At 38.8% G+C, this 27,839-nt stretch overlaps 1 protein-coding gene across 2 annotated transcripts; it reads right to left on the reverse strand.

Moving 5' to 3' along the window:
* Positions 1 to 1,044: 1,044 nt before the first annotated feature.
* Positions 1,045 to 27,350, reverse strand: zdhhc5a (zinc finger DHHC-type palmitoyltransferase 5a). 2 transcript variants are annotated; one of them, XM_056240480.1, is made up of 11 exons: positions 26,966 to 27,349; positions 23,124 to 23,245; positions 21,054 to 21,211; positions 19,928 to 20,100; positions 19,644 to 19,746; positions 19,227 to 19,318; positions 19,022 to 19,148; positions 10,773 to 10,890; positions 10,272 to 10,384; positions 6,356 to 7,284; positions 1,045 to 1,549 (listed from the first exon to the last, which is right to left on the reverse strand). In XM_056240480.1, the coding sequence occupies exons 1-11, from the start codon at positions 27,118 to 27,120 to the stop codon at positions 1,336 to 1,338; spliced, it is 2,304 nt and encodes a 767-aa protein (XP_056096455.1). In that variant the 5' UTR covers positions 27,121 to 27,349; the 3' UTR covers positions 1,045 to 1,335. The 2 variants fall into 2 exon arrangements, 1 of the variants encoding a protein (XP_056096455.1); XR_008805569.1 differs by having other exon boundaries at positions 1,410 to 1,549; positions 6,264 to 7,284; positions 26,966 to 27,350.
* Positions 27,351 to 27,839: the final 489 nt, after the last annotated feature.

Below are 27,839 nucleotides of genomic sequence, written 5' to 3' on the forward strand. Positions count from 1 at the left end.
CCATACACAACCGTGCTCACTCACACTGAACTATACAGTACACGTTCTTTTCTTTCTTTCCCCCAGTCCATCTTTTGATCCAAAATATTCCTAGAAGTGTATTCATTGGCTTTTGTATCAGCCAGCAAATAACTTCTGTCCCCTGATTGGTCAGCCCTGATCTAAATGTTGATCAATACACCTGACAAGACAGACGATGATTGAAATGAGTCACAATCTTTTTGAATGTACTAGGTAAGAATTAAATAATTAAAAATAAAAGGCTTTCACTGATTAATAATGACAGCTAACTTCCTCTGACTGGCTCAACTGCCGTCCAATCACTGATATGTCACCAAGGGCACTGATATGGTTACCCAGCGTTCAGTGGCACCGTGAGAAGAAAGCTTTAAATCCTACATGGCTGGCTAGTTAAGGCCACCAGTGAGATTTGCCTCTCCTGTATTAATAAAACAATACAAAAAAATAAAATAAATTCATACCCAAGAGGCAGACAATCAATGTTTACAGGATACAATTTGAAATATGTCCCACAGGTCACAATGTCAAAAGCATTTTTATGCTACGAGCAACCCTCTGACTGATCTAGAGTGCCACCAGCTCTTCTTCCCTCTATACGATTAAAGTTCATAGAGAACAAATATCAGCCTTTGTAAAAAAAAAAAAAAAAACATTTTGATCTTATCAATAACCATTTATAAAGTCATATAAAATAACACTTTGAAAATTAAATAAAAACATATTTCTTCCTTAAATTTCCAAGGCCATTACTCTGAAAACACTAATTTGAAAAGGCTGCTGTCATTTAAATAATGCATTAGTACATTTCTTTATCTTTTCTACCGTTTTGCTTCCCTGGTGCTGATTGGATACATTATCGCATGCCAATCACAGTGGTCTGAAATGGCTACCGAACGCCACAGGTCCCCTTTCTTAAAAAATCAAATTCCACTCTGTGAAAAAAACTAAACCGGTGACCATTGTTTCTCTATACAGAACAATTTACACATTTATGTCAGATAAAAATCTTTTTTTTCTGAATCATTTTAAAGGCAATCCGGTCCTTTGCCGTCACACCAGTTATGTGTTACAGCTCCTTACTGATGAAGAGTCTTGAAGTTTTATTATGTCATGGCTTGAAAGGCCCCCCCCTATGATCCTCCTCCTCCTCCTACATGTCATATCCAACCAAAACCTGCTGGTCAGCATTGATTTCAATTTTGAAAAAAAAAATCCATATCTTTCCCTTGGGCACCAATGAGTCTGCCACACGTGATTTTCTCCGCTATGTTGGTGAAGAAAAAGAGTCCAACACCAGTAAAAACAGCCGCTCTCTCACACCGATATCTCGTAAGTGGTCCCTCCGACGCCCGTCACCTTCTTCACCCCACCTCCAGGCTTGTGAGCGGGGCTCTGAGAAGAGCCAGCACTGGAATATGCCTGACCTGGGCGAGTCGACACGCTGACAGGATGAGAGGGGGACGAGGGGGTGAAAGGTGGTTTCGGCTGCCCGTTTGTCCGGCTATATGACTTCATCTGAATCTCGTCCCTAAACCAAAGAAACAGAAAAACTTGGAAATTAGAGAAGTATTTACATTAGTATGTACATTTGCATAGTAAATACGCTACTGTTCAAAAGTTTGGGATCATAAAGTTTTTATATTTTTGAAAGAAATGAAAACGTTTATTCAGCAAGGATGCATTAAATTAATCAAAAGTGACAGTAAAGATGCATAATGTTACAAAAGATTTCCATTTCAAATCAATACCTTTAAACTTAATTCATTAAAGAATCCCCAAATGGATCACAGTTCCACAAAAAAAACATTAATAATCATAATAAATGTTCAAATAAAGAATCTTGATGTGAAATGTGTTGTTTTAGAGTGATGTCATTTGCAAGTTTCACTGCCACATAAAAAAAAAGAAAGAAAAAAAAGATTAAAGCATTACAATACAAATTACAATCAAGAGTAAATCACAACACATAAGAAAGAACTGCAATGATAAATCAACAAAGAAATGCATCACAGGATGCCAGTTATTTCATATTGCCGTGGCTATGACAAACAAATTATAACACAGACGTCAGTTAAAAAGCCTCCCAGAATAGGTATCAGTTCAGAAAACAAGAGTGCAAAACGGCGGTAAAAATAGTTTAGCTGAAGTGGCAAATCCAGCCATGCCTGCCAGTGAATTTCAATTTTTCTGCCGCACAATTTGGAAAGGAAAGCATTCTCTCAAGCACTGCAGGTTTATTATAACCATCAGCTCTGCTATCAGGATGCCACTGAAATGTCTGTTAATGATGAGGGCTCATTGTCTGGCCCTTGGTTTGTTTCCAAATAACAATGCATACATGTCAACTTTGGTTAATTTTATTCTCTCCTTTATTCTGAGAAACAATGTTGTACCGTAAAAAAGATTCCTTCTCTGCTTCTTAGTGGAGACCAGGCCAATTTTGTTGCCTTTAAAATGCTGACTATTAACTAAGCAAAGCAGGCTTTCCAGACCTCTATAATGAGCAGAGTGATGAAGCATTCTGTCTGGCTCGGATCTATCCATTTAGTCATTTTGCCAGTGAAGAAATTGGGTCTGATTATTCTAGTGTAGACAATATCCAGTTTATCTTCATAAGCAGCAGCATAATGTCAGGAGACTTCTAGTTTTCTATCCGCTCTTTCCACACAGATGTGCTTTATTTGTATCTGCTCATGTTTACCATGCCATCTTGCCAAGGCACTGAACTTAAGGTATATGAGACAACAGAGGCATTACTGTATTTTAAACATGCATACATTAGTCTGAACCGGCTCACTCATTCATGACGTTAGTCACATTCTGTCAGTCCAAATCCAATTATGCGTGTATCCGTTTGGAATCTGATCTAAATTATTGACTGTCCACACTGGCTACGCTTACATGCAACCAAATAATCGGCCCAATCGGACTGAAAAGCCTTCATTTAAACACCTTAATTGATCCGATTGAGTTCAATACGAGTGAAATTTCGACTGGATTTGAAGGGGTGGTGTAGACCTTTTATAATCTGATCAAAAGGACATGTAAACACTTGATCAGATTGAAAACCGAAACTAGAAATTACTGCGTATGTGCAATGACGTACAAATGGTGTAATGACGTATGGAGCGAGCTGTTGTTGTTTTGAATGAAGTGTCATAAATGACTGTCGTGTCATTCTAAAAAATTCTCCTACCACTTATTGTCTGTGAAGTGCTGCAGGACAGTGTTGTCCCATCAGTCCTCACTTCACACTCTCATTCACAGATGCTTGTTTTGGGCACTGGAAGAGGCGTTTTTACTGCGCAATATAACAGCACAGCACGGCACAACGGTTCATTTGTACGTTGTCTCCTAATCAGGACCCGAAACAGATAAATATTAAATCTGCTCTTTAAAACAAAGAAAAGAAGCAATGTAGGAGAATAGAATAGCATGTGCAAACCGAGAGAAACTGTAGTGAGCGCATGTCAAAAAATCAATTCCGATTTGAAGCTTGTGACATATACGCGCATATCAACCCAATCGCTTTATTTAGCGTTCATGTAAACACTACGTTCAGATTCAACAATCGTAATGAATAAATTCCGATTGAAACAAAAGGTGTCTATGTAAACGTAGATATTGTGTATCGTGACTGTTCGGATCTGATTTGTGTGTCCCGTGGTGCTCTTTCGTTTTCCGGAATATCTGCATTAGTTTCTATGGCAATGACTTTGCGTTAATAGGCATAAGCCAAAAACAACAACAACAGCAGCAGCAACATGGAGGTGTTTGCAATACAGATGTTGCCTTATTTACAACATGACAACGTATAGCCGCCGCACTGGACTACCTTGCTTCTGCAGCAACTTTCAACAGGTTTCCTATAACAACGTCTGACACGTTTATGGTTTACGTGGCGTGAGAAAGCCACAAACCCCGCAACATCAGACCGGTCAGACTAAAACGGATTTCCAGAAATGTGATTTGAATAGGATTTCAGACAACATATATACACTACCGTTCAAAAGTTTGGGGTCGGTACGATTTTAAATACTTTTAAAAGAATTCTCTTCTGCTAACCATGGCTGCGCTTATTTGATTAAAAATACAACAAAAATCAGTTATAGTATTAAATATTATTCCAGTGTAAATCAGCTGTTTTCTGTGTGAATATATAGTAAAGTGTAATTTATACCTGTGATCAAAGCTGAGTTTTCAGCATCACCAGTGTCAGTGTCTTCAGTGTCAAATGATCCTTCACAAATCAGTATAATATGAGGATTTGATGCTCAAGAAACATTTATTATTATTATCAATGTTGAAACAGTTGTTGGTCTGTCAGTTGTACAGTTTTTTTTTTTTTTTTTGGATTCTTTGATGAATAGGGTTAGGGTTAGAATCTTTTGTAACATTATAAATGTCTTTACTGTCACTTTCGATCAAATTAATTATTCCTTGATAAATAAAAGTATTGATTTCTTTCCTCCAAAAAATAAAAATAAAATTCTCACTGACCCCAAACTTTTGACCGGTAGTGTATATATATATATATATATATATATATAGCTCGAAACTGATCTGTAAATTAAAAATAAATCACATTTTATGCGACTTTTTGTTGTTCACAATTGCTAAATACAATCGGATTCCAATCGGATATGAACAAAAATTGGATTTTGACTGAGACAGTCTGAACAAGGCTATAATGTCCTGAATGGCAAACCCCCCCCCCCCCCCAAAAAAAAACTGAAATTCGACCTGATTGTTTCAGTTTAAATCAAAACAAAACTGTTTAAATGTTAGTTTAATTACATTTTTTTTTTTTTTTTTTGTGATTCTTTATTTATTAAACATTTTGTGTTTTTAACTATTTACAACAAAGCCCAAGATCGCCCATAACCGTAAGACTAAATATAAATACATAGAATAGATAAATATGACAAGAAATTAAAATAAAATTGACCAAAACTTAGAAGGATCTCAAAAACTTCTTGATAAAGTCTCAATAAGGTCCAACCAAAATTGTATTGTCTTTCTATTGGCTCCGAGCACTTTAGCTGTGGTACATTCCAGAAGGGCAATGTCCAGTAGATATGACATCCAGATAGACATAGCTGGGGTAGTTGGTTCAAACCACAGTTTTAAGATAACCTTTTTAGGAGCAGTAAGGACAACGGACAGAATTAACGATTAATTAAAACCAATAGATTTTTATGCTGTTTTAATGCTTTGACAATTCAGATTAAAGGGATACTCCACCGTTTTTTCATATTAAACTATGTTATTCTCTTATCTAAGACGAGTTGATACATACCTCTCTCGTCTCAGTGCGTGCACTGAATCGCTCTGTCGGGCGGAGAACTTTGAGAGCAGTTAGCTTAGCCCCATTCATTGTATATGGGCCAAACAGAGATAAAGTTAGAAGCGACCAAACACATCCACGTTTTCTCTATTTAAATATAGTTACACGAGTAGTTACACGACCAAGTATGGTGACACTAAATAAAATGTGGCGCTTTTTATAAGCGGGTAAAATGGATAACTATAATGTATGGCGGAATAGCACTTATTGGGAGCACTTCGACTCGGCGCTGTAATATCTTCACTCGTGAAAAGTCCTCTCCCCCCTCTCCCTCTCCCTCTCCCTCTCCCTCTCCCTCTCCCTGTCATTTCCGTCAATAGAACCAACGTGACCTGCACGCCTGCAGTAGCCTAGTAGTTTTTTGTGCAGAGTTGACGGAGGGAGAGGGAGAGGACTTTTCACGAGTGAAGATATTACAGCGCCGAGTCGAAGTGCTCCCAATAAGTGCTATTCCGCCATACATTATAGTTATCCATTTCACCCGCTTATAAAAAGCGCCACATTTTATTTAGTGTCACCATACTTGGTCGTGTAACTACTCGTGTAACTATATTTAAATAGAGAAAACGTGGATGTGTTTGGTCGCTTCTAACTTCATCTCTGTTTGGCCCATATACAATGAATGGGGCTAAGCTAACTGCTCTCAAAGTTCTCCGCCCGACAGAGCGATTCAGTGCACGCACTGAGACGAGAGAGGTATGTATCAACTCGTCTTAGATAAGAGAATAACATAGTTTAATATGAAAAAACGGTGGAGTATCCCTTTAACATACGTTCAACACAAAGAAACCAAGTAGCAGAAAGCATAAAATTACTGAAGGGCTTCCTAGACAGAAGGAGTTTAGACTAGTGGGAAAAAGATGAAGGAAGAAAGAAGTGAAAGAGATACACTCACAGGAGTCTGGGAGGAGGAGGAGGAGGAGGAAGAGTAGGAGGAAGGAGGCAGTGCTGCGCAGAGCGTCGTAAGGTTGTGGGGGAGTTACTCACTTTGGCGCCTGTATGCCCCCTCCCCCGACCGAGGCCGAGGCTTTGCGGACCAGGCGGTACTGCATCTCTGCAGCGGCAGCGCTAGAGTAAGACAGGGACTTCCCCAGTGGCGGGGGGTGTGGCGAGAGTGGAGGGTGGGTGTTGGGCGGCAGGGGCGTGTCAGTGGAGCGAGTGCGGTATGGATACGAGGGCTGAGATGGGCCCGAGTCAGAGAGCAGAGGGGGTCGAGAAAAGCGAGGAGGCCGATGGTGATGGTGGTGATGGTGGTGGTGGTGGTGATGGTGGTGCGGTTGCGAGTCGTGCAGCAGGCGTTCACGCTCGCGTTCAGGCGGAGCGGGAGGGGAAGCAGTGGAGCCACGTAGATAGACGGCATGCTGCGGGGAGGCGAGGAGGACGGCGCTGGAGGCAGATGGCTGGTGGAGTTCAGCCTCCCGTTGCTGGGCGATCTGTGCTGACAGGAAGGGCGAACTGTATCCGACTACTGGGGCGCGCGGTCGCCCTGGCGTCATCTCTGGTGCCGCGGATTCAAATTCTGGGCTTTCGGAAGGTGTGAGCAGACTATCGTACGAAAGACTGCCGTTCCGAGGAGCCGGTGGTGGCGTCTGATTGGCTAAGCTTTTGTAGCTGGTGGAGGTGGTAGCCTCAGATGGTGGGGCATTGTGGGAAGAGCGAACACTGGAGGACCGTGAGGCCCCTCCGGCGAGCACCGTAGGATCAGAGAAGGAGGGGTACGAGCGCCCTCCTAGGGAGTATCCTGGGATCCCTGAGGCTGGAAGTCCTCCAGGGCCCCCACCTGTTCGCTCGGCCCCACTTCGCTCCGCTCCGCCCACCTCACACCCATCCAGACTGGGCTCGGAGCGATAGCCTGACTGCTGACTGGACTGGAGGAGAGAGGAAGAGGACTCTTTAAGACTGTCCCCACGACTCATCTACAGAGAGAGCGAGAGAGAGACAGGAAGCAGAAGAGTTTATAAAGTTACAAGAGAAATGTGAAAGCCAAATTCAATGGGAGATAAAGGACAAACTCCATTGTAAGGATCACGTGGGCCACTGGGGACAGATGATTTGGTAAAGTGTTTTCTATAGCTATAATGAAGAGCCAGCATTACAGAATACGACAGACAGCGAGGCTAAGCTTGGAAAGGCAGGGAACACTGAAGTATTGGCAACGAACTTGGAAGCACTAAGGGCAGAGCACTGTGCATTAGGGGTGCACGATTCAGAAAATGTCACGATTCGATACCGATTTTTTGTCTCAAGATTCGATTCAAAATCGATTTTCGATTCAAAAACGATTCTCGATTCAAAAAACGATTCGCAGTATATAAATGTAGTTTACTTTTTCCTATGTGATTGATTGCAGTAGACACAATTTAAAAGAAAAAAACACAACAAATTAAATGTAGTTTAAATATTACTTTATATGTCTTCATACAAAAATAAAAACTTGCAATAGCCTACATTTAATTCAAGTTTAAAAATAAAACTTAAATACATTTACATTTAGCTTTAAAGTGCTGTAGTCAGATCAAACAAACAATTAGGCTAAATGTGGTTTAAGGACTACTTCAGCTACCAGGTTGACTGTTGAAATGTGAACTCGACTGGGCACATTGATTGAACTTCATAAAAATATATACTAATGGTTCTATATTAGTATACTAATATACACTAATATAGAACCCTTGCGAAAATATTTTAAATAGATTTTTAAAAAGCCACCGCTACTGGTAACATCTATGGTTAGATTGATTTGTTTAGATCCAGTGAAGTCGTTCATATCTCCAGTTAACTAGCAGAGCATTCATTTAGTTCGCTATTAAATAAGAGATCTGTTGTTTTTGAAATCAAGCTGCGCGCTCGTTGCCGCTGCTACCAGTGTCATGGACACAGTGTTCTCTGTGGCGCAGTCTTCACTCGGACGCGCGCTTCAATCTATCGCCGTTGTGGAGACTCCGGTGAAATCACAAAATAAAATGCACACAAACGTGATGAACATATGCGGTTTTGATGAGAGAGAGAAAAAAACTATACGAGTGCGGTTTAGAACCCGTAAACTCTGACACGCTTGGCAAAAGATCTGAACTCAAACATAAGATCTGCGGATCGATGCATTTATTTACGGGTTGAGCAGAGAGGCTGCACAGTTTGACCAGCGCGGGTGGCAAGAACTTGCAATGTAACTATTTATCAGACCGGCCCTCGCGGCCTCGAAACACTACCGGACCACCGTTAAAAGTCCCGACTCACCCGATTGCCACTCCGCCCGTGTACGCCATTAAAAATATATATATATGAATCGATTTTTGGAATTATATTAATCGATTCTGAATCGGTAAAGATTGAATCGCGATTCAAATGTGAATCGATTTTTTTGCACACCCCTACTGTGCATGTCATTTTTGCCTTTTGTTTCAACAAGGCACAGCACATGAGCAACCATAAAAAGTCGAAAGACCACAACATCTACTGGCCGGTGAATAAGTCCTGAGGCCTCATGTATAAAAGGTAAGATACAAGCAAGTTTGATATTTACCCTGTTGTTGTTTTTTATTGTAGACCTGAGTGACTGTGGATATTTTTTTATCCATTTAACTCGCAGGTATATTATTTCACAGAACTATAATGTAGTTCTGCACATGAATTTCTAGTTTGTTTTGCTCCTAAATGCTCAACCAAAATGGAACCACTTAAGACTTTTATCATTCCGCTGGGAAGAAATATCACAATTCCAATGTGATATTTCTTCCCAGCAGAATGATAAAAGTCTAAGTGGTCAATTAATTGCACTCAAAATGCAAATGTAAGGAGGCGGAAAGAAAGTTTGTAAGCATACAAAAGAGTACAAAATAATTGACTGTTAATCGGCAGTTCCTGCAGATGAGGGCACTGGATTATTTATGATATTATCATACGTGTAGTATTAACACAATATCAATATTGAATTTTTATATGCATCACTGTTATCATCAGTTCCGGACCGGTATACCGCTACTCACCTAATTACAGCTCATGAATTGAAAGGAAGCCAACAGCACAAATACTATTTTATAAATCTAAACTATGTGCACACAAACTTTTAGAATGGAAGCTCACAGTAAATTTTTATTCATGAGGCCTCTGGTCTTTCAGAATCAATTAAATTCACATCATGTAGTGTGTTTCTCATCTAATCTATCTTAATCCAGCACCACAGAGCCCAAATTGACACACCCTCAGCGTTAAAACTAGCAAAACGTTTTGCACAGCCACTCTGTGAGGACAGATGGGTTGTTTGTGTTGGCTTTATTAACACTACTTGAGTTTAATCACACAAATGGGACAGATTACATTTGTTATTTTGTTTCAGAAAGGCAATATTTGTCTGTGCCAAATGTTTTGTATATGCTGTGGGCTTTTGAGAAAGCAGTATGGTCTTTTTGTAAAGACAACATCTTTATATAATATAACCCTAGAGATATGAAATCCCTACTATGATGATAAACTAAATAGTTGGAGAATCAAAATACAATAACAATTAAATAGAAAATTAGCAACATTAACAAGCTGCATTTATAAAATTAATTGATGTCTACAAAAAGACAAGTATTAGAGAAAGGAGAGGAACATTAACAATAACACACACACACGGACACACAAATAATGAAGTACAGTGTAAACTTACTGATACTGTTCAACTGAAAGCCACTGAGTCAACCAAATTGAAGGGGAAAAAACAATATAATGGATTGAATAAAATGTTAGAGGAAAAAGAAAGGTTTAAAATATGCGGTAAAATGGAAACAATAACGGTCATGCAAAAGAATGTGAATGACGTCGCATTAACAAATTAAATGCAAAAATCACCACCACCACCACAGACTGTGAATGATTACACTTTGGATAAACAATACATACATCAACACGGAAAAGTTACCTGGTTGGCATATGCATGTGTAAGAGCAGTGTGGTTCTTTCCTGGGCTACTGTAGGTGGGTCTGTACTTGAACATGGTGGGGGTGGGCGGAGCTTTATTCAACAGACTGCTCTCTGCAAACAAAAAAGTAAAAAAAAAAAAACCATGAGAAATCAGATTCAGAGTTTTAAACACATTTTAGGAACACATTAAGTAGATTAAACCAGCATTCCAACAGGTAATTGCAATCTTATAATCCATTCCAAATATTAATTATTTATTCCTAAATGGCTAAATATAATCACAATTCAGCATGAAAATACAATTATGACATCATTGCGGTTACATTTTGAAACCTTGAATAAACACTATTGAATGCAAGTCAAATGGTGACTTAGAAAATGTAATCTGAAGTTAAAAAAATTAGCTAAAAGATTTTAACAAATAAGGCAGAAAAGATAAATGTTTGAAGGATAATCAATCAGAATGATATTATAGTTTGTCATGCTGGTTGGCTCTAACCCTCAGGGTGTCCGCCAGGTCCTCGTGACAGCCCAGGGTATCTGAGCTCTGGTTTAGGTGGAGGCGGAGGCTCGGCGTCAGCAGATTGACTCTCCATCATCTCCAAACTGCTCTTAGACTGAAATATTGCAAGAGAAAGGATAAAGCACCAGTGGTTAATTAAATAAAAAGAAACAGACACAACAGCAGACAACACACTAAATGTAGAAGCAAGGAATTCAGCATCCGAACATTGGAATTAAGGAAGGAGTTGTGCTTCTAATCAAAGTCACTAAAAAAATGATTATTGAGGTTATATCTAAATCTAATATAAGACAAATGGAAATGTAGCCAATGTAGTCTTCAATGCTTTTCATCATGCTGAAGAAAAAGGTTCAAGATTAGGGGGGTATTAGAATACAAAGTCTTCTATGAACGACGTCACTTTTTAGGTTAAGGCCATTGATTTGGCACTAGGGTCAGATTGATACAGAATATTTGGGACAATATCACCTTCTAGTACTTGACTAGATTTAAAAAAAATAAAAAAAATAAAAAAATTATTAGCAGCAGTGATGTTCTAATTAATGTTTGCGTAATGCAATTATTCATACTAGTTTTTGTAACATATTCAGTGAATCCCAAACATTTATGCTTCAAAGTTGCATTGCCTGAACTGCCAAACTGTGCACTGTACTGATCAGGTAACGAAATATGATAAATTATATATTGTAAATATTTTGGTACTAAGGTTCTTGCTTTGTATTGGTATACCATGCAACCCTACTTGGTATAGTTCAACATGTTGCTGGGTGTGGAAAGATGAACACACTTTAGTCTCTGGACCATTTGTCGTGCCAACTCTCCATGAGTTACTAGTTGCAGCAGACACATCTCCAAAAGATTCAGCAACCTTATCAGAGATAGAAGACCAGGACTTCTGAAAAGTGATTGCACATCTCTTTTAATTGGTTACTTCCATTTCTGCACAGTGGATCAAATTTATCAAGCAGCTCTCTCTGCCACACTGTACCTTCATCCTCCCACTTGCTATCAGTGCTTACAACTCAGCAAGCTAGAAGTTGAGCCTCTCATTTTAGAAATCATTAATGCAGAAATCCATCTACTGCCAAAAAGCGAACACATTTTCCTCATAACTCCAGGTTACAATGTTAAAAAATGTCAAAACCCTGTAATAAAGTGCTCCAAACTGATAGAAAGTTCCTGTAGTTCTTCAAGAACATAAATCAAGAGACATTTCAGAACACAACCTTTCATTAAGGAACAAGAAAGTATTTTTGACAGTTTAAAAGCCGGTCTACATTTCAGCCATATTAATGCAAGCCTGTCTGTGTCAGCTGTCCTCAATCACATGGTAAATGGCACAAACAGATATTTTTTAGCTTTATCTGCCAGAGAGCGGGAATTGGAGCCAGTTGCTTGCAAAATAGTCTAGTGCACTCTCTGACCTAGGGATTTGGGCGGCGACAGGAACATCTGCATCTAAAAGGCAGTGGTAACGCTCATGGCCAAATATTCCTGAGGCCCCATCCACACTACTGCGTTTTAGTTTAGAAACGGATAATTAAAACGAATACGATCTCCGTCCACACCAGCGTTTTAGCTGCGTATTAGAATTGATCTCCGTCCACATTAAAACGACTGAAAACGCGGATCACGTGACCATTCACCAACACTGGGCATGCGTGTGCCGGTGTAAACACAACTTCATTGATAAAAATATCTCACCATGCTCTGGGTTAACCGCAAACCGACGCTACATATACGGTCAACGCCGCCGCTGCACACGGGAATTGTCACAGATCGCTCGAATAATAGCTTGACTCCGGCACATGTAGGCAGTTATAGCGTTGTAAAATGCAGAATTTACTTGTACAACAGCTGCTAGCAAAGATATACGCCATGACTGATGACACCCAATCAGAGAGCCGAGCGTGAGCCTCTACTACGTCATCGTTTCTAAAGTCCTCCGTTTTGACCCGTCTACACTAAAACGCCCTCCGGAGATTCAAAACGAAAAACGGATCGGCAGCGTTTCTAAAATTCTCCGTTTTGGGTCTCCGTTTTTGCCGTTTTAGTGTGGACGGGAGGTGCAAACGTAGCAAAAGATCTACGTTTTTAAACGAAAACGCAGTAGTGTGGACGGGGCCTGAGTCATTTAGAACAATATGTGATTCTGTTCGACCAATTTAATAAAAAGAACAACTTTGGACAAAATTGGCCATCATTATAGCTTGCAAGCAGCTTTTTGCCCTATACAAGAGTATGATTTCATTAGTTTCCATGGCTTTTTCAGGCCTGGAAAATTAAATAAAAAAATTCCCTGATATAAGGTAGGGTAGGCAATTTCTGAGAGGCTAGCAATAGCATGCTGGCTTTGAAAGCAAAGGATCCAACACTCCCTTCAGAGAGCTCTCTAAAGCCATGCCTCCTCCAAAACACATGAACGTGCACAGCAAAAGCAGACTCTGCAAAGGTTCACGAGGCCGTCTTAAATTACCTCATGTCTCAAAGCACATAACATTACAATAATAATGAACGTGAACAACTTAGAGCTCTGACTGCTGAAACGCATAATTCCGAGCAGAGAGGTTGGTTACCGAACTCTAGGGGTGGCCCCGAATAGTCAAAGATTCGATGCTTCGATAGGAGGAGCCAGATTCGACTACCAATCTCACGGTCGAATCTTCGCAGAGGTGTTATGAAACGAGGATCATGCCACTTTGGCTACATGAGTGTGCTCAATGTCTGATTTCACATAGAACTACCGGTTTTCTGTTAATATACAGCCTATTATGATAATACTGTAAATAAAAATGTGCAAAGAAAGAAGCTTTTAAAGTCCCACTCCGATCATATTTTTGAGCTATTTTTAAACATTCCCAGTGGTCTTTAAATTATGATTATGCCATTTTTAGCCAAAATCACAAAACCTGTGCCGTTTTCTGGGACTTTGCTTCAGCAGAGCGGCAGTAGCTCATTAGAAAATTCGCCTCTGCGTTGTGGGCGGAGCCGTTGGCACGGAGACGACCCTCCCCCTCCCCGTTGCTGAGAGCTCTGTCTCTCCTGCTAGCTTAAATCCCCAAACTGTCAATACCGGTGCAACAAAAATGGAGAACAATATTGGAGCTATCCAGCCGTACAGTTTTGAGCCAGATGCCAGCTCGGACGAGGAACAAGAGGACGTACATAGATCTAGTCGTCGTCTACAAGTGGATGTATCAGAATGGTATTGTTTTTGTAATCTCTTGAATTGACTATTTCAGGCCAATAACTCCTAATAACATGTTAGTAAATAAATATGTTTGTGGACATGCTCCAAACATTTAGTCAGATTAACCTTTTTGAAGTTGATAGTGTCTTGATGGAAGGCACTGCATCCGGCTTCAAAAACAATTTATTGACGAAGCCCATTTTCTTCTCCTGCCAGTTGGTGAAACAGTCTTCTGTAAAGTGCTGAATGCAAACCGATGTGTGGTTTTTAACATTGCCGTGACCAAGGAACGTAATCCATCTATCTCTCACAGCAACATGTTTTGGTAAAGCATGAAAGCTAATACCACTATTTCTCCTCTTAGCATTGCAACCCGCTACCGCACATAGGTGTTGATCCGCCATCATCTTCTCTACTCCTCAGAACCTGAGCGGGCGTGGCGGGGAGTATGAGCTTGTGGCCCCGCCCAGTGGAGTTACTACGTCACAACTCCAGTCTATTTTAGCCGGCATTTTAGCGTCTGCTACTGATTCACAGCCATTTTAATGTAGAAATACTCAGAAATACAACTTTGAGCTTATTTTTCTAAAGATATGTCCTCTAACATAAGAAAAATGCCACAAGAACATGTTAACACCTAGAAAAACATTATTTTCATCGGAGTGGGTCTTTAATAAATATCTTTAGCATGCGTGAAATAATCCAACCACCCCTGTGACAGATTTAAGTTTCACTTTGGATCCGTGACCGACAGAGGAGCATCTTGGCGGCAGGGATTTAAATCTTTAAAAATGTCTGGGATAAGAAAATCTAAAGTGTGGATGCACACCATCAGAAAGGATATTCTCCAAGGCTGGATTTAGCATCAGGAAACCATGATCGCACTTCTGTCGGACAACGTTAACAAGTTGGTTTTCCTCGGGACATTCTAAAACGCTTAACGTGAAAAAAGCTTTTAAAACGCTTAAAGGGCACTTTTACGCATGTACACAGTACACACCTTATTAACCCTTGTGTTATGTTGCGGGTCAATTTGACCCGTTTCGATTTTCAAGTTGTTGGAAATACTGGTTAACCTTTGTTTTTTTGCTTGATATTTTGTGACTTTTTCTCATTTATCATGATGAACATGCATGCAAAGTTTCAACATGCTGCTGTGTTTTGACATATACAAACAAAATTACTGTTACGTTCGTGATGTTCGCGGGTCAATTTGACGCTCATAGACAGCCATTCAAAAGCAACTGTACAGACACAAAATAAAAACATTTATTTTCTGTATGTCAGGCCACTTCAACTCCAGTTCTAACGTGCAAGTGTATCTAAAAGTGATCTAAACCTAACCAAACACACTTGAAAAAGATAAAATCACAGTGTTTAGAATTATTTGCAAATTACAGATGAAAATCTTTGTCAGACACAGATAGTAAAATAAGCTCTCATTTCAATATTCAAAATATCTAAAATACCTAGCTTTTAACCAAAACTTTTATGTAGGATTTTCAAAGGCAGCTTCACAGAGCCAAAAAAATAATAAAAAAAACATTTATTTGATGTATGTTTTTGTTATGTTTGGTTTCTCACTTCCCAGTGAGTGAATAATGAAACTAGGAAAATAGGTCTTAGGAAACTAGGGAAAGTTAACTTAGGAAAATGAAAAATTTTCATTATACAGCAATTTTTTTTTGTTCAGTTACGATGTTCAAAGCATAAAAAAAAAAAAAAAAAAAAAAAAAAACATATGCAAAAAAAAAATCAGTATACTGTTTATTTTCCAATTTTGTCAAAACAAAACTGTTATAAAAAAATGTTTAAATTTTTTTTCATAAATCATATTTTCAGATATAATGTTTTTGTAATGTTTGACAAATGTTGATATTAAAAGTTTACAGTTTGTATCTAAATCTTTGTTGTTTTTCATAGTGTGATTTTTGAGGAATTGTATTGAATCCAATTAGGGTCAATTTGACCCGCTCCATAAGGGGAGTACACAGAATTCGAACAGAACACTTAAGAAACCATACTATGTGCAGATAAGCAGATGAACCCAGAATATGAACGCAACGCCTTTCTCCTATAGAAAGTCACGTAGCGTTTTCTTTATAATAACGGTTTTCTATGGGAGGAAAATGCTTAACGTGTAATGTAAAATGTAATGTAAAATTAGAATGTATTTTATCCGCGCACACAATTTGAAAAGACTCAAATGGACACAGACAGAGTGAAAGACTGGATTTTGTTTCTCGATCAGGTCTGGGTACAAGTGATTTCAAAACATTTCAGATAGTTCTAATTTGATTTTTGGATGCTGTGAACATGTTTAGCTAAAAAGACTGCCGCTCCAGTTTAGCGTTTATTGTGGTTTCTGCAGTTAAAAAGACAAAGTTGACAATTCTGGCTATACTTTAGTTATTTTAAGTTTATTTATTGATCACTCAGGGTTATCTAATTTAACTATTTGTGGCTTGTGTTTTGAATATGTTCCCCTGCACTTTAGGCACTGATTAGTTTGTTCTGTATCTTGTGACATTTGTTCTGTATCTTGTGACTTGATTCTGACTTATTTTGTTGTGTATTTTTATTTATTAGAAAGGTAGGCTATATCCTGTTCTAATTTAATTCTGTAAATTAATTGTTTATTTTTTCAGTGCATCGATGTTGCGCTGTAGGCCTAGAGCGTGCTCGCACAGGCAATTTAGCCGATTTAATTGATTTGCATGTGAAATGCAAATCCTGTCTGCAGTGTGGCCTTTCTGCAGTTATTTCTTAGTTTTATTGATCCGAAATGTTTTTATACATTTTCTTCTATATCTTTGTGTGATGTTATGTACATCGCGGCTTTAAAATGTTAAAGACCCGCCCATCATCAAAACGTAGTTTAAGGAATAATCAAAAATTTTCCTCCATGTTTTAATTTTAACAGTATTAAACTCAGTTGTGCAGCATGTTATTTGACAAAAAAAAAAGTGTTTAATTTCATATGATTAAAAGACAAATTAAATTAATGTTTTATGTAGGGCCGGGACTCGATTAAATTTTTTTTTTTAATTAATTAGAGTCTTGGTAATTAATTAATCGAAATTAATCGGATTTTAATTGCATAAATATTTGACCTGAGAACAGGGAGAAGTAATTTTTTTCACATGGATTTTTAGTATACCGTTGAATAATGACTGAATACATAAGCTTAAGCAACAAAATATTGTTTATTTTTGTTCAACCAAGTCCAGCAGACCAGTGCAATTTTTACCATTAAGTGTAGCAATAGCATATTGCTATACTACACTAATAGCAATGGCGAATTATTCCTTGTTGCATAGCTTGCACACAACCATGCTCTCGACGCTTCCATCCGTTCGTTTTTTATAACAAAATGTCCCATCCACGGGGCCAACCAAAGCGGTCTCGTCAGCTTCTTCGTTCATGTTCACTGTGGTTTGTTGTTGTCTGAAGTCAAGTCATCTTCATTTATATAGCACTTTTAACAATGGATTGTTTCAAAGCAGCTTTACAGAGATAAACATATAATTTAAGGTAACAGAGATTGTTTTGGTTTTTTTTGTGTAATTAATTAACGTGTTAAAGTATGTAATTAATTCATCTTAATTAACGCGTTAAAGTCCCCTAGTTTTATGTCTTCATTTGATTACCAGAAAATACACAACAGAATTAGTGGGGAGAAAAAAAACCTAAAAATGAAATTTAAATTATTTTTTATATTAAAATGTTTTTATTTTATTAAATTCATTGAGTAGCCTACTATTTACGGGTAAATATCACAGTATACAAACATGACAAGACAATGGCAGACAGCAACCAAGGCAGCTCTGGCATAATGTCAATAACACTTCTATAAATGACTTACAGGTTCTTTACAGTTATTGAGATAAACATGCCTAAAGTACCGGAAAAAAGTTACCGTTGGGTACCGGCACCTAGAGTACGGGTTGCAATCTCTTAATTACGGAAATTACGACATGCCGTGAACTTAGCATAAGCTCGTTGTTTTGGTTCAGGAGGAACTGTAAGGTGGCTGCTGTTTGTTTGTGGCGCTCTGTGACCGTTTCTCTACAGCTCTGCATATCCTCATGGAACGCGCTGATGTCGTGATGTCTGTGCGAGCAGGGTGTGTGGAGGTATAGAAATTAGGGATGCACTGAAATTTCAGCATCAAATCCAAAATGGCATTTTCGGTTTTTAGCCAAAAGAGAAAAAAGGCAGAAAATATACGCCGAAAAAGACAACCTATCATTGGACGAAAATGTTTTCATCATGAGACTTCCACAGAAGATATATGTACATTTTTTTTAATATATTTAGACCACTTCTATGATTGATTGCTATAAGGATGACTTCTATGATTGATTGCTATAAGGATGTGGAGAGAGTTTCAACCAGTATAACAAGAAGTGTTTATGAAAACATTGCCTACCCTACCTTTAAAGGGGTCATCGGATGCCCATTTTCCACAAGTTGGTATGATTCTTTAGGGTCTTCATGTAAAGTTTGTAACATACTTTGGTTAAAATTCCTCAATGGTTGTGTAAAACAACACCCTTTTTACCTCTTCAAAAACAGCTCTGTTCACAGCGACCCGTTTTGGTGCATGTCTCTTTAAATGATAATGAGCAACTGCTCACCCCACCCCTCTCTTCCGTAGGGGGTGTCGACACAAGACGTAAAGTGCTGCCTCGACAACCTACCTTGGTGGACAGTATACAAATGGCTGAGGGCGGAAATATGCTAATACGGGACAGTCCATCAGTGGTCATGGGTAGAGCATGAGCAATATGACATTATATTGCTCAGAAAACGGCTTGATTATTGAGAGTGTTTAGGCTTTTTGAGGATAAAAAAAAAAAAAAGTGAATGGATTTTTTTCATTGTATGGTGGTTGTGTCCACACACACTACAAAGACACATTTATATGCAAACACCATATAAAAGGGAATTTTGCATCCGAGGACCCCTTTAAGGTTGGAGAGAAGCAGACAGAACATTGAAGAAAAGAAGTTAAATGGGATTATTTCCTTACCCGGTGTAGGTCTCCATGGATTCCGTTGTCGAGCACCTTGGCTGCCAGTTGAGCCTCTGTAAGTTGCGGTCGGAGGAAAGGAGGCTGAACAGACACTGCCAGAGCCTTCTTCTTTCTACCCAGATACCTGAATACAACACTGAGTTAGAACCTCAATCAGAAAATACAACACAGCTCAAAGTTAAGAATGTAATTGAAGACACACCTGGGTGCCTGTGAGCTGCACAGAACGTGCGAGACGTTCCTGAAGCAGCCGTTTGTGAAGGGGTTCACACCTCCCCTGAACTTCCCCGTCACCTACAAACAAGGAGTTGACCATTAAACAATTACTTTATCAGTTACTTGTCAGTTGGCACTAGAGAAAAATAGTGAGACAATAAGATACAAAAGCGTGCACATGTGGTCCACACAAAGAGGAGGAGAGGTGGGCAGAAAGAAAGCAGCAAAATTATTTGGGAAGAGGATTATGATGAGATTACAATCTAAAGGAGGGCTGGGAGAAGGTCATGTTATGTAGGATTATAAAGCTGCTTAATCCCAGTTCACCACCACCAACATGATTATTGACAGGAAAACAAAAACAAACAAGGCAGCATAAGATTATGATTGCACATGTCACAACCTGCTCATTGGTGGTCCTGCCTCTTGCCACCAGAACGACATGGAAACCAGTGAGGCCTGCTACTGGAATGAAGAAAAGTCCGGCGACACACATGACAGCCATACTGATAAAAAGTCAAGGAGGGAAAAGTAAAGCACAATACAAATTGTATCAAGTAAAGCTCTCAATCTAAAGACACTGCATAGAGTGAGATTACAGTGCTGATTTTTTCCTCAAATGTTTGCTGTGAGCACATAAAAAAGAAAAATAATCAAACAAATGTTTACGTGGGTTTAAAAGGATACGTGACAGCCGAATGCACTCTGTCCAGCTGCTGGGTGTGGTAGAGAATGAAGAGCAGGCCGAAGCCAAACACGCCCATTATGTGAGCCGTCAAAGAGATCAGGAACAGGAAAAAGTAACGGTAGTTCCTCCGGCCGATACAGTTGTTAACCCATGGACAGTGATGATCAAAATCCTGTGGGGGGGGGGGAGAGAGAGAGAGAGAGCTGTGTGAAAGAGCATAAAGTGAGAAAGACCCTAACCAGATACAGGCTGAGTGACCACAGTCTGGCTGTAGAGAGAGGCCGGCACAGGCAGAGATGGCAGCCGAGAGAGCAGAGACTGTGTTCTCTGTGCTCTCAGGGAGAGGTGGAGACAGAAGAACACTTCCTCATACACTGCGATCACTATCACAGCATTAGATCGGACTATTTCACTAGATTTCAACAGCTAGAACCAAATTTTATGGCATTGCCAAATTCTGAAAAATTAATTCATATTTTGGGAGAAAACTCTTGCTCAATCACAACAGCAGCAAAGTATGTAATAGCCTGCCACAAACTACGTGAGTCAGCCAGTGGACAAAACTAAAATCTGAATGTTGGTTCAAAACTGTGTTTTTTTATTATTATTTTTTTTTATATATTTTATTTTGATTCATTATGATATAAATGTAATGTATTCATGCATTTGTTTACATTATTAATTTACTGATTATTTGTTCAATGCCTATGTAATGGCCAATGCTTTGGCAATACTGTATAAGTCATGCCAATAAAGCTCATTTGAATTTGAATTTGAGAGAGAGAGAGAGAGAGAGAGAGAGAGAGAGAGAGAGAGAGAGAGAGAGAGAGAGAGAGAGAGAGAAAAGCTTAAGGCTGTCCTAAGCACACACACTTCTCTATTTAATTAACACAAATCGATAGGTTTAGTCTGCAAAGCATTAGTCAGAGCAAGAGTGGACAGACTGATTAATGACAAAGATTGACCCTTAGAGAAAAAAACAAGACAGTAAAAATGAATGCAAAGATGTCACATTTATATGTAAATGGAATTGCTATTTATTGTAATGTCATGTTTATTCAATGCTCATATTGGGGTCACAGCTGAACACGGTCACAAGAATAAGGTGTGTGTGTGTGTGTGTACCTCTACACAGTTGTCACACACGGAGCAGTGTGAGCAACGTGGGGGTCTGTAGAAACGGCATGTGGAGCACCACTTCATCCGCACTTGAATGCCTCGAATCTCCACAGTCTTATAGAGAGGAGCCCGGAAATCATCCTCTTTATCTTCATCCTCCTCAGCTACAACACACAGACAGACACACACAGTGTTTTACATTCCTTCCTCAGTGGATAAAATTAAAGCAGGAAGTGAATAAAATATAAATGTAAAGTCAACATGTAATCAAATCGCCCTGTTTACTTTATGACACTACTGTTCTCCTTACCCGTTGTGTATTGTGCACTGTTTATCAGTGTATGTTACTTCAAACGAATACATTTTTTAAAAATAAAACGTAAATGAAATGGAACAACTTTTTTTCAGAGAGACATCACATAGGCCACAGAGGCAGAGAAAATAACCAAAAGCCAAATTAGCTGCAGGTTTACTTTTTTCCATTGTTGAATATTCCATTTCTCGAAGGCCCTGTTTACACCTGGTCAATGGGATCACAAGTAGACGAAGGAGACACATACCGGTTTACACCTGGTGTTTTAATCCGTCTCTTTTGTCTACTTTCGACCACTTCTGTCCTGATTTTCGAGGGAAAGGTCTATGGGCGGGTAAATGCATGTTTTTTTTTTTTAGATCTTTCGATCTAATGGAAAAATAAGCTTGCGCAATTTACATATGAACGCGACTGAAGACGACGGGAAAACATACGGAGAGCAGCAGCTTTGGTTTCTGCTCTGACAGCTGCAAGACCATGCCAAATGCTGTGAGTTTGTGTTAGAAATCAGGAATGGTGAGAAAATATTGTGCTTGGTACGTTTTTGTCTTCAAACCAAACTTGGGTTTTCATCCAACAAAGTTTAAATCCCACCTGGCTAGCGCTCTTCCCATAATGTTTACGTGCTAGTTCAGCAGGCGGAGGGTAGGCGGTCTTTTACAGCTGCTAGAAAACATTTGACTAGAGATGCACCGATTCCAATTTTCTAGGCCGATTCCAATTTCCAATTTTTCAGAGTTTGACCTGGCTGCCGATACCGATATTTTCTCTCTTTTCTTTAGTAGAACATTTTTGAACAGTAATCGCTATAAAATAGGACTATATAAATTACTCCTGGTGTGGGAAATCCACACACATCTAAAGTGCAGTGTTATGGAAGAACCATTTCCTTCTTTTCCCATCCAATATCCAACTAAAAAAATGTGATAATTTCAAAAAGAAAATTCATTTTCTTTTCTAACATATACTCCAGTTCTTGTTAAAACACACCAGACATGCAAATTCTGTGCATTTTGGGCACTTTTATGTGAAATCATATTCCATCAAAAGTGTGCTTTCACTTTAATTGAGCGTGAGCAGTGCAGCAAAAATAGACTCTGCGCCGAAACCCGCACTTCACCGCTGCTCCTGCTCGAGGTGTGAATGCACTCATTGATTTACATGCACGCCGGAAATAATACGCGCTGCTCCCGTTGCGGTGTGAAACGGCCGTAATTCACGAGGTTTCCTACATGTGCACGTGTGATGCTGATGTTGCGCGATGTTGATGTTGCGCGATGTTAATCATGCGGCGCACGAGTGCATTTGGCCGGCATAAAATCAGCATATGTCAGACTGACCGGCCGGTCGCCGATCATGACCAATGGCTGGTCACCAGCCGATCAATCGGTCCATCTCTACATTCGACCACATGAGCATTTAAACTACGAAAGCAATCCGGTCGAATGTGTTTTCGACTACTGGAAGTGATCGAAAGTGGACAAGCTCAAAACGTTTTAAACCCCGTTTACTCCTGTATTTAGCATCATCCACTTGTGATTCAATCTGAATACCAGGTGTAAACAGCAAGGTCAGTTTATTAAAAAAACAGAATTAAAAAGAGCAGATTTAATAAGGGGAAAAAATACTCCAATTCAGTTAAATTCCTGTATTTTCTGCTCTCAAACAGTCTGGTTTGTTTTTCCAATAAGGCAGCCACTAAGCCCACATTCTACTACAGCTGTAATACTTAAGCACACAGACACATCATACTGTTTCACTACCTCTGGGGAAGATGCCAGGATCCATAAAGGTGGCCATACAGAAGTTGGCCAGAACAAACAGAAACATAATGCCATTGTATATCGGCACAGCAACAGAAAACTGCTCGGAAAGCCAAGGGCACCTGAAAGAAAGAAAGGTATTAATGGGACACAGGATGAGACAAATCACACACATCATGTTTGCTTCTATGAAGGCACATACGGATCAAGGATCAACTACGATTCCTATACATGACATTGCACGTCCTGCAATGCGACTCTCGTAGATGTGCACATCGCATTATTGATGCTTATACGATATATCGTACAGGCCTATTGCCAACCTCATAATTCTGCTCATTCTCAGGCTATAGAAAATCGTTACAGTGACAATGACAGGATTTCGCGAGTAGCCTGTAAACAGTGTTTCATGTGCTGCTGTAAATGACAGAATTGGACATTACGTACATTAAAGAACAGCTTTTTAGTGCTCCTTTAGCTCTTTATTAATAACATTTTTATTGACATTAAAGTGAAATTACTCAACTGAAATATAGGAGCCTGATACAAATGCTAATTTAAAGGAAAAAATGTCAGAAAGACTTAGGTTTTTGCATCTGAAGTCTTCATATTGTACATTTTTTCTTAATTTAAGGACTGTTTTAGTAGCATGTTTTACTACTATACAAACTATATAGTCAAATGCAGATAACAACACAATTTCACAAGGTTACCACCAGAAAACCTGCAATGTAGGAAGACAAAAAATGGAGAAGAGAGAAATGAAAGAAAAAATTGAGGAAGGTGGTACTTCATGACAGATGTTGGCCTATTTTCATTGCGTTTCAATGTTTAATCAGAGGGGTTGGTGAGAAAAGAGGGATCAGAAGGGGCAAATGACAAGAATGAACAGACGTGACACAGCATCTGACTTAAGCCCCCCATATTTACTCTTGTGTGCCAACTGGAAGGACTGTTTTTTGGCATGATGACTGTTTCTGTTGTATTCATAGGTCACGACTTACAAAATCCAGGGCACAAGAAGTCAACAGGAAGTTAATGTGATTTCTCAAGTTCAACAAAAGAAAACAGCTCTGACTGTGCTTTAAATGCTGAATGATGCTGCATAAACATATTACGGACCTTACCAGTTTGTGCGCACAAGCAATTCTGTGCAACATTAAGGAGCTTATAATGCGAGATTTACATAAACATCAAACTCATGTCTATTTCAGTGTCCCTAGCTAGGTCAATCTATTTACTCCTAGCAGAAGGCTTATGAGAGGGTTTTGCTGTAAATAAAAACTACTTATGCATGCCTATGTAGTATACTAAATTGTAAGTCACATTGGTAGGAAGTTACGTGACTCCTAAAACCAGAAATGCTGTATTAAATTTGTTAACTATGTGCTTTCCAAATGGATAAATCATGAGTAGAAAAAAATCTTTGATGTTGCCTCATCTAAGACATGAACTAGGAAGTTAAGACTCCTAAAATATAGATTATTAAATATAGAAAGATTATTAAGCAAAAAAGCCTTTTAACACAGTACAGCCGAGGTAAAATGTGATATTCTAAGCTGTGTGAAAAATCCTTCTGACATTCAAGACAGCCCGCTGTATTAAACATTAACATATTCTGAACTGAGGATATTATTAGAAGCGCATTCCTTAAAATCAGGCCGTCAACAATAATAATAATTTTAAAAAAGACTAAATGAGCCACATCTGAGAATGTAACAGTCTCAGTATTAAAATAACTGGAGTAATGCTAAAAAGTGACAGCAGTGACATTCACTATACTGCTACTACACTTCTACCTTGCAACTACATTGTCATCATCAGACAAGAATTTGCCATTTTCTAATGTAAATTTATGGAACTTCTGTTTGAATAGATTTAGATCTTTTTTTTTTTTTTTACAGAAAGAAAATACCCGTATAGCCTGTGGTTGCTGTTAGTTATAGCAGTGATAAAAGATACCCAAGAAAGGAATATACATGGTATTTAGTATTTCATGTTATCAAAAGAAACATAACTTTTCAACATCACAATATCTTTATACAACAATTTATTCTCTCAGTTTGTCCGTTGTTGCTCATTTGACCAGTTCTGGGATAGGCGTAATAGTTAGTTTACGGAACCATCTTTGCGATGACGAATGCAATTCCATTCATCAACATAGCGGCATTTGCACTCGGTTCTTATCAAAAGGATATTAAATACTTTAAACAAAATTGTCAATATTGATGTTTTCTCTCTATTTGAAAATAGTGAGTGAAAATTTGAAAATACAATGAAAATAGTTCTGAAAATAGCAAAACTGTTGCGCTTCTTCGAGCATGCAAATTTCGTTCATTTTGTAGATTTGAATTTGAATTATGAATTAATACAATACTGCATGGCATTGTGATACTACTTGGTATCATGATAAATCAGCTGGTAGTACCTTAAGATGCATTTATGGTATCGTGTCGACCCTAGTTCACACAAAAAACTTGTGAACTAGATTACTTCCACTGCGCTACTTTTCCATTGTTTTTTTTTTTAATGTGCTAGACAGACGTCTTTAACCGCTGCGTTAGCATCTTTTTCGGCTCAAAGAACACCTACATTTGTTCAAACTTAATGTTACCTCATTTAAGTTTTGATTCGGGTCACAGACATACTCTTATAGTAACGCATATGCAAACTCACAATACCAAGCATTTACAAAATTGACAAAAATTTACAGATTGCACATTATTATTTCACTCTCAAAAGGTTGTACGACCCCTGAAATGAATAATGTAAAAACATTTGACTATTTCTACCACATTACCATGGTTACAGTTAGCATTACTACTACATTAAATCCATGGTGAATGTTGGTGATTTGAGGACTGGAAAGCCTTCTATAACTTCACTCATGAGACAAAGTTTTTCCTGGTTTCCACATCAGCGCTGCTTGATCTGATATGGTTTATAACAGTTCTGCTCTGAATTTGAATGCTTCTCACAAGAACTCGTTATTAATTCGGCAGCTAATTTAAAGGACAAGTTCGGTATTTTACACTTAAAGCCCTGTTTTAAGATTGTTTCTGATGAAATAGAACGGTTAAGACTGAAATTTGGACACATGCTGCTGGCCTGAGAATTTTCGGTTTCTGTGGTAGCACCCCCCCACCTCCACAATGGTTGCATAGGTGCACTGGAACAATCCTTCATAAAACGCATTAAACTTCAGTTTACAAAGACGTGAAACTCACCGAGTGGTCTGGGGTGTTCACTGATATGCTCACACAAAAATCGCTGCAAAAGATGCTTTCCAACAGGTTTTATCGTAGTTTTTGTCCAACTTGTCCTTTAAATGCTTTCTCACTGGATCTCCCAGCATTGTGTAGTAGTTTTGTCGGGTGATCAAAGATAGGCCAGCATCAGCAAGCACCTATTTGTGAGCTCGAGCAGCGCTGTCTATTATTGCTCCGAGCTGATAAACGGTCCATGCTGCGCAGCTCAAAAGAGAGAGCGCGGTTTCGTTCTGCTTTTGTTTTCTTTGCCGATTGAGGTTTCTCATATGCAACAGAAATAGCAGCTCTTATCAGTTGTGCAAAATTTAGTTGCACCGACTGGAAAAAAGGTCACAAAATGCAACCATTTGGTCACGGTCAGGAGTCCTGAGAATGTAAGAATATCTTAGTTAACTGCTCCAGTGAAAATCAGTCAAGTTAAAAAAAATGTGGTACTTCTGAGCGGGTTCTAGGCAAACACATGGCATTATTCACTCCATTGTGCAGCAACACACTGTTATTCATCAGGACGGGTTGACTCATCCATCATAAATGATTGCAGCAATCAATGTTAGTAAATGTGTGCGTACTCACGTGAAGCAGAAGAAGAGTGTGGTTGATCCAACCAAGAAGGCCGTTGCCGCTGAGACCGGCACGTAGCGACTAGGCCGGAGAGGCCTGGATGGAACGGTGGGCTGGGGTGGGGAAGTGAGTCCAGACACGCCACCACTCATGCTGCCGCTCGGCATCACCCAGGGGGCAGGATGGCAGCACGCCCCGGAAAATTATCCGTTTGGGAGTGTGTTTGTGTTGTTGAGACAGCACAAATGCAAAGAAAGACTAAGGGAGAAGTCGTTGTCCTTTTAGCATTATAAAAAAAGGCCACAAGATGAGCATTGTTTTAACAGTACGAAAAAAAAGAAGAAATCCTTAAAAGAGAGAATTTGGAAAACGTTATTAAAAATTAAAAATATATACATTTAAAAAAGTTGTAAACTGAAGAAATTTTGGGTTTCAGCAAATTCTTGAATTAAAGTTTATGATGTTTGGACGCTTATAAATGATTAAATGTATAAAGCCAATTACTGAACAAAATTTGCTCAAAACTTCTATATTTTGTCAAGTCTAAATATTACTATTTTGGTCGTGTAAAATAATTATTGAAAAAGCAAACTTAAAAGGCTTAGGAAAAAATCTACAAAATGGCAAGAAAAATGACTGGAATATGGGAATTGCTTTTTTTTATCCTCAAATGTCTAACCACTTCGATAGTTTAAATCTTCAGTGATGCTTAATGTAACCAAAATATGAGAAAGATTTGGTGGTACTGTATGAAATAAGAGGTAGAGGAGAGTAATGTTTATGAACTTTTCTTTTTGTGATGCTAACAAATATTTTAAATATATATTATTGAGTTTGATGTTTTGATAAGCAGCCCTGTAGTCAGTTTAAGGATTTCAAAAGTTGG

This window comes from Rhinichthys klamathensis, unplaced genomic scaffold (genome assembly GCF_029890125.1).
Source record: "Rhinichthys klamathensis goyatoka isolate OS25496 unplaced genomic scaffold, OSU_Roscu_1.1 h1tg000601l_1, whole genome shotgun sequence".
Classification (NCBI taxonomy): domain Eukaryota; kingdom Metazoa; phylum Chordata; class Actinopteri; order Cypriniformes; family Leuciscidae; genus Rhinichthys; species Rhinichthys klamathensis.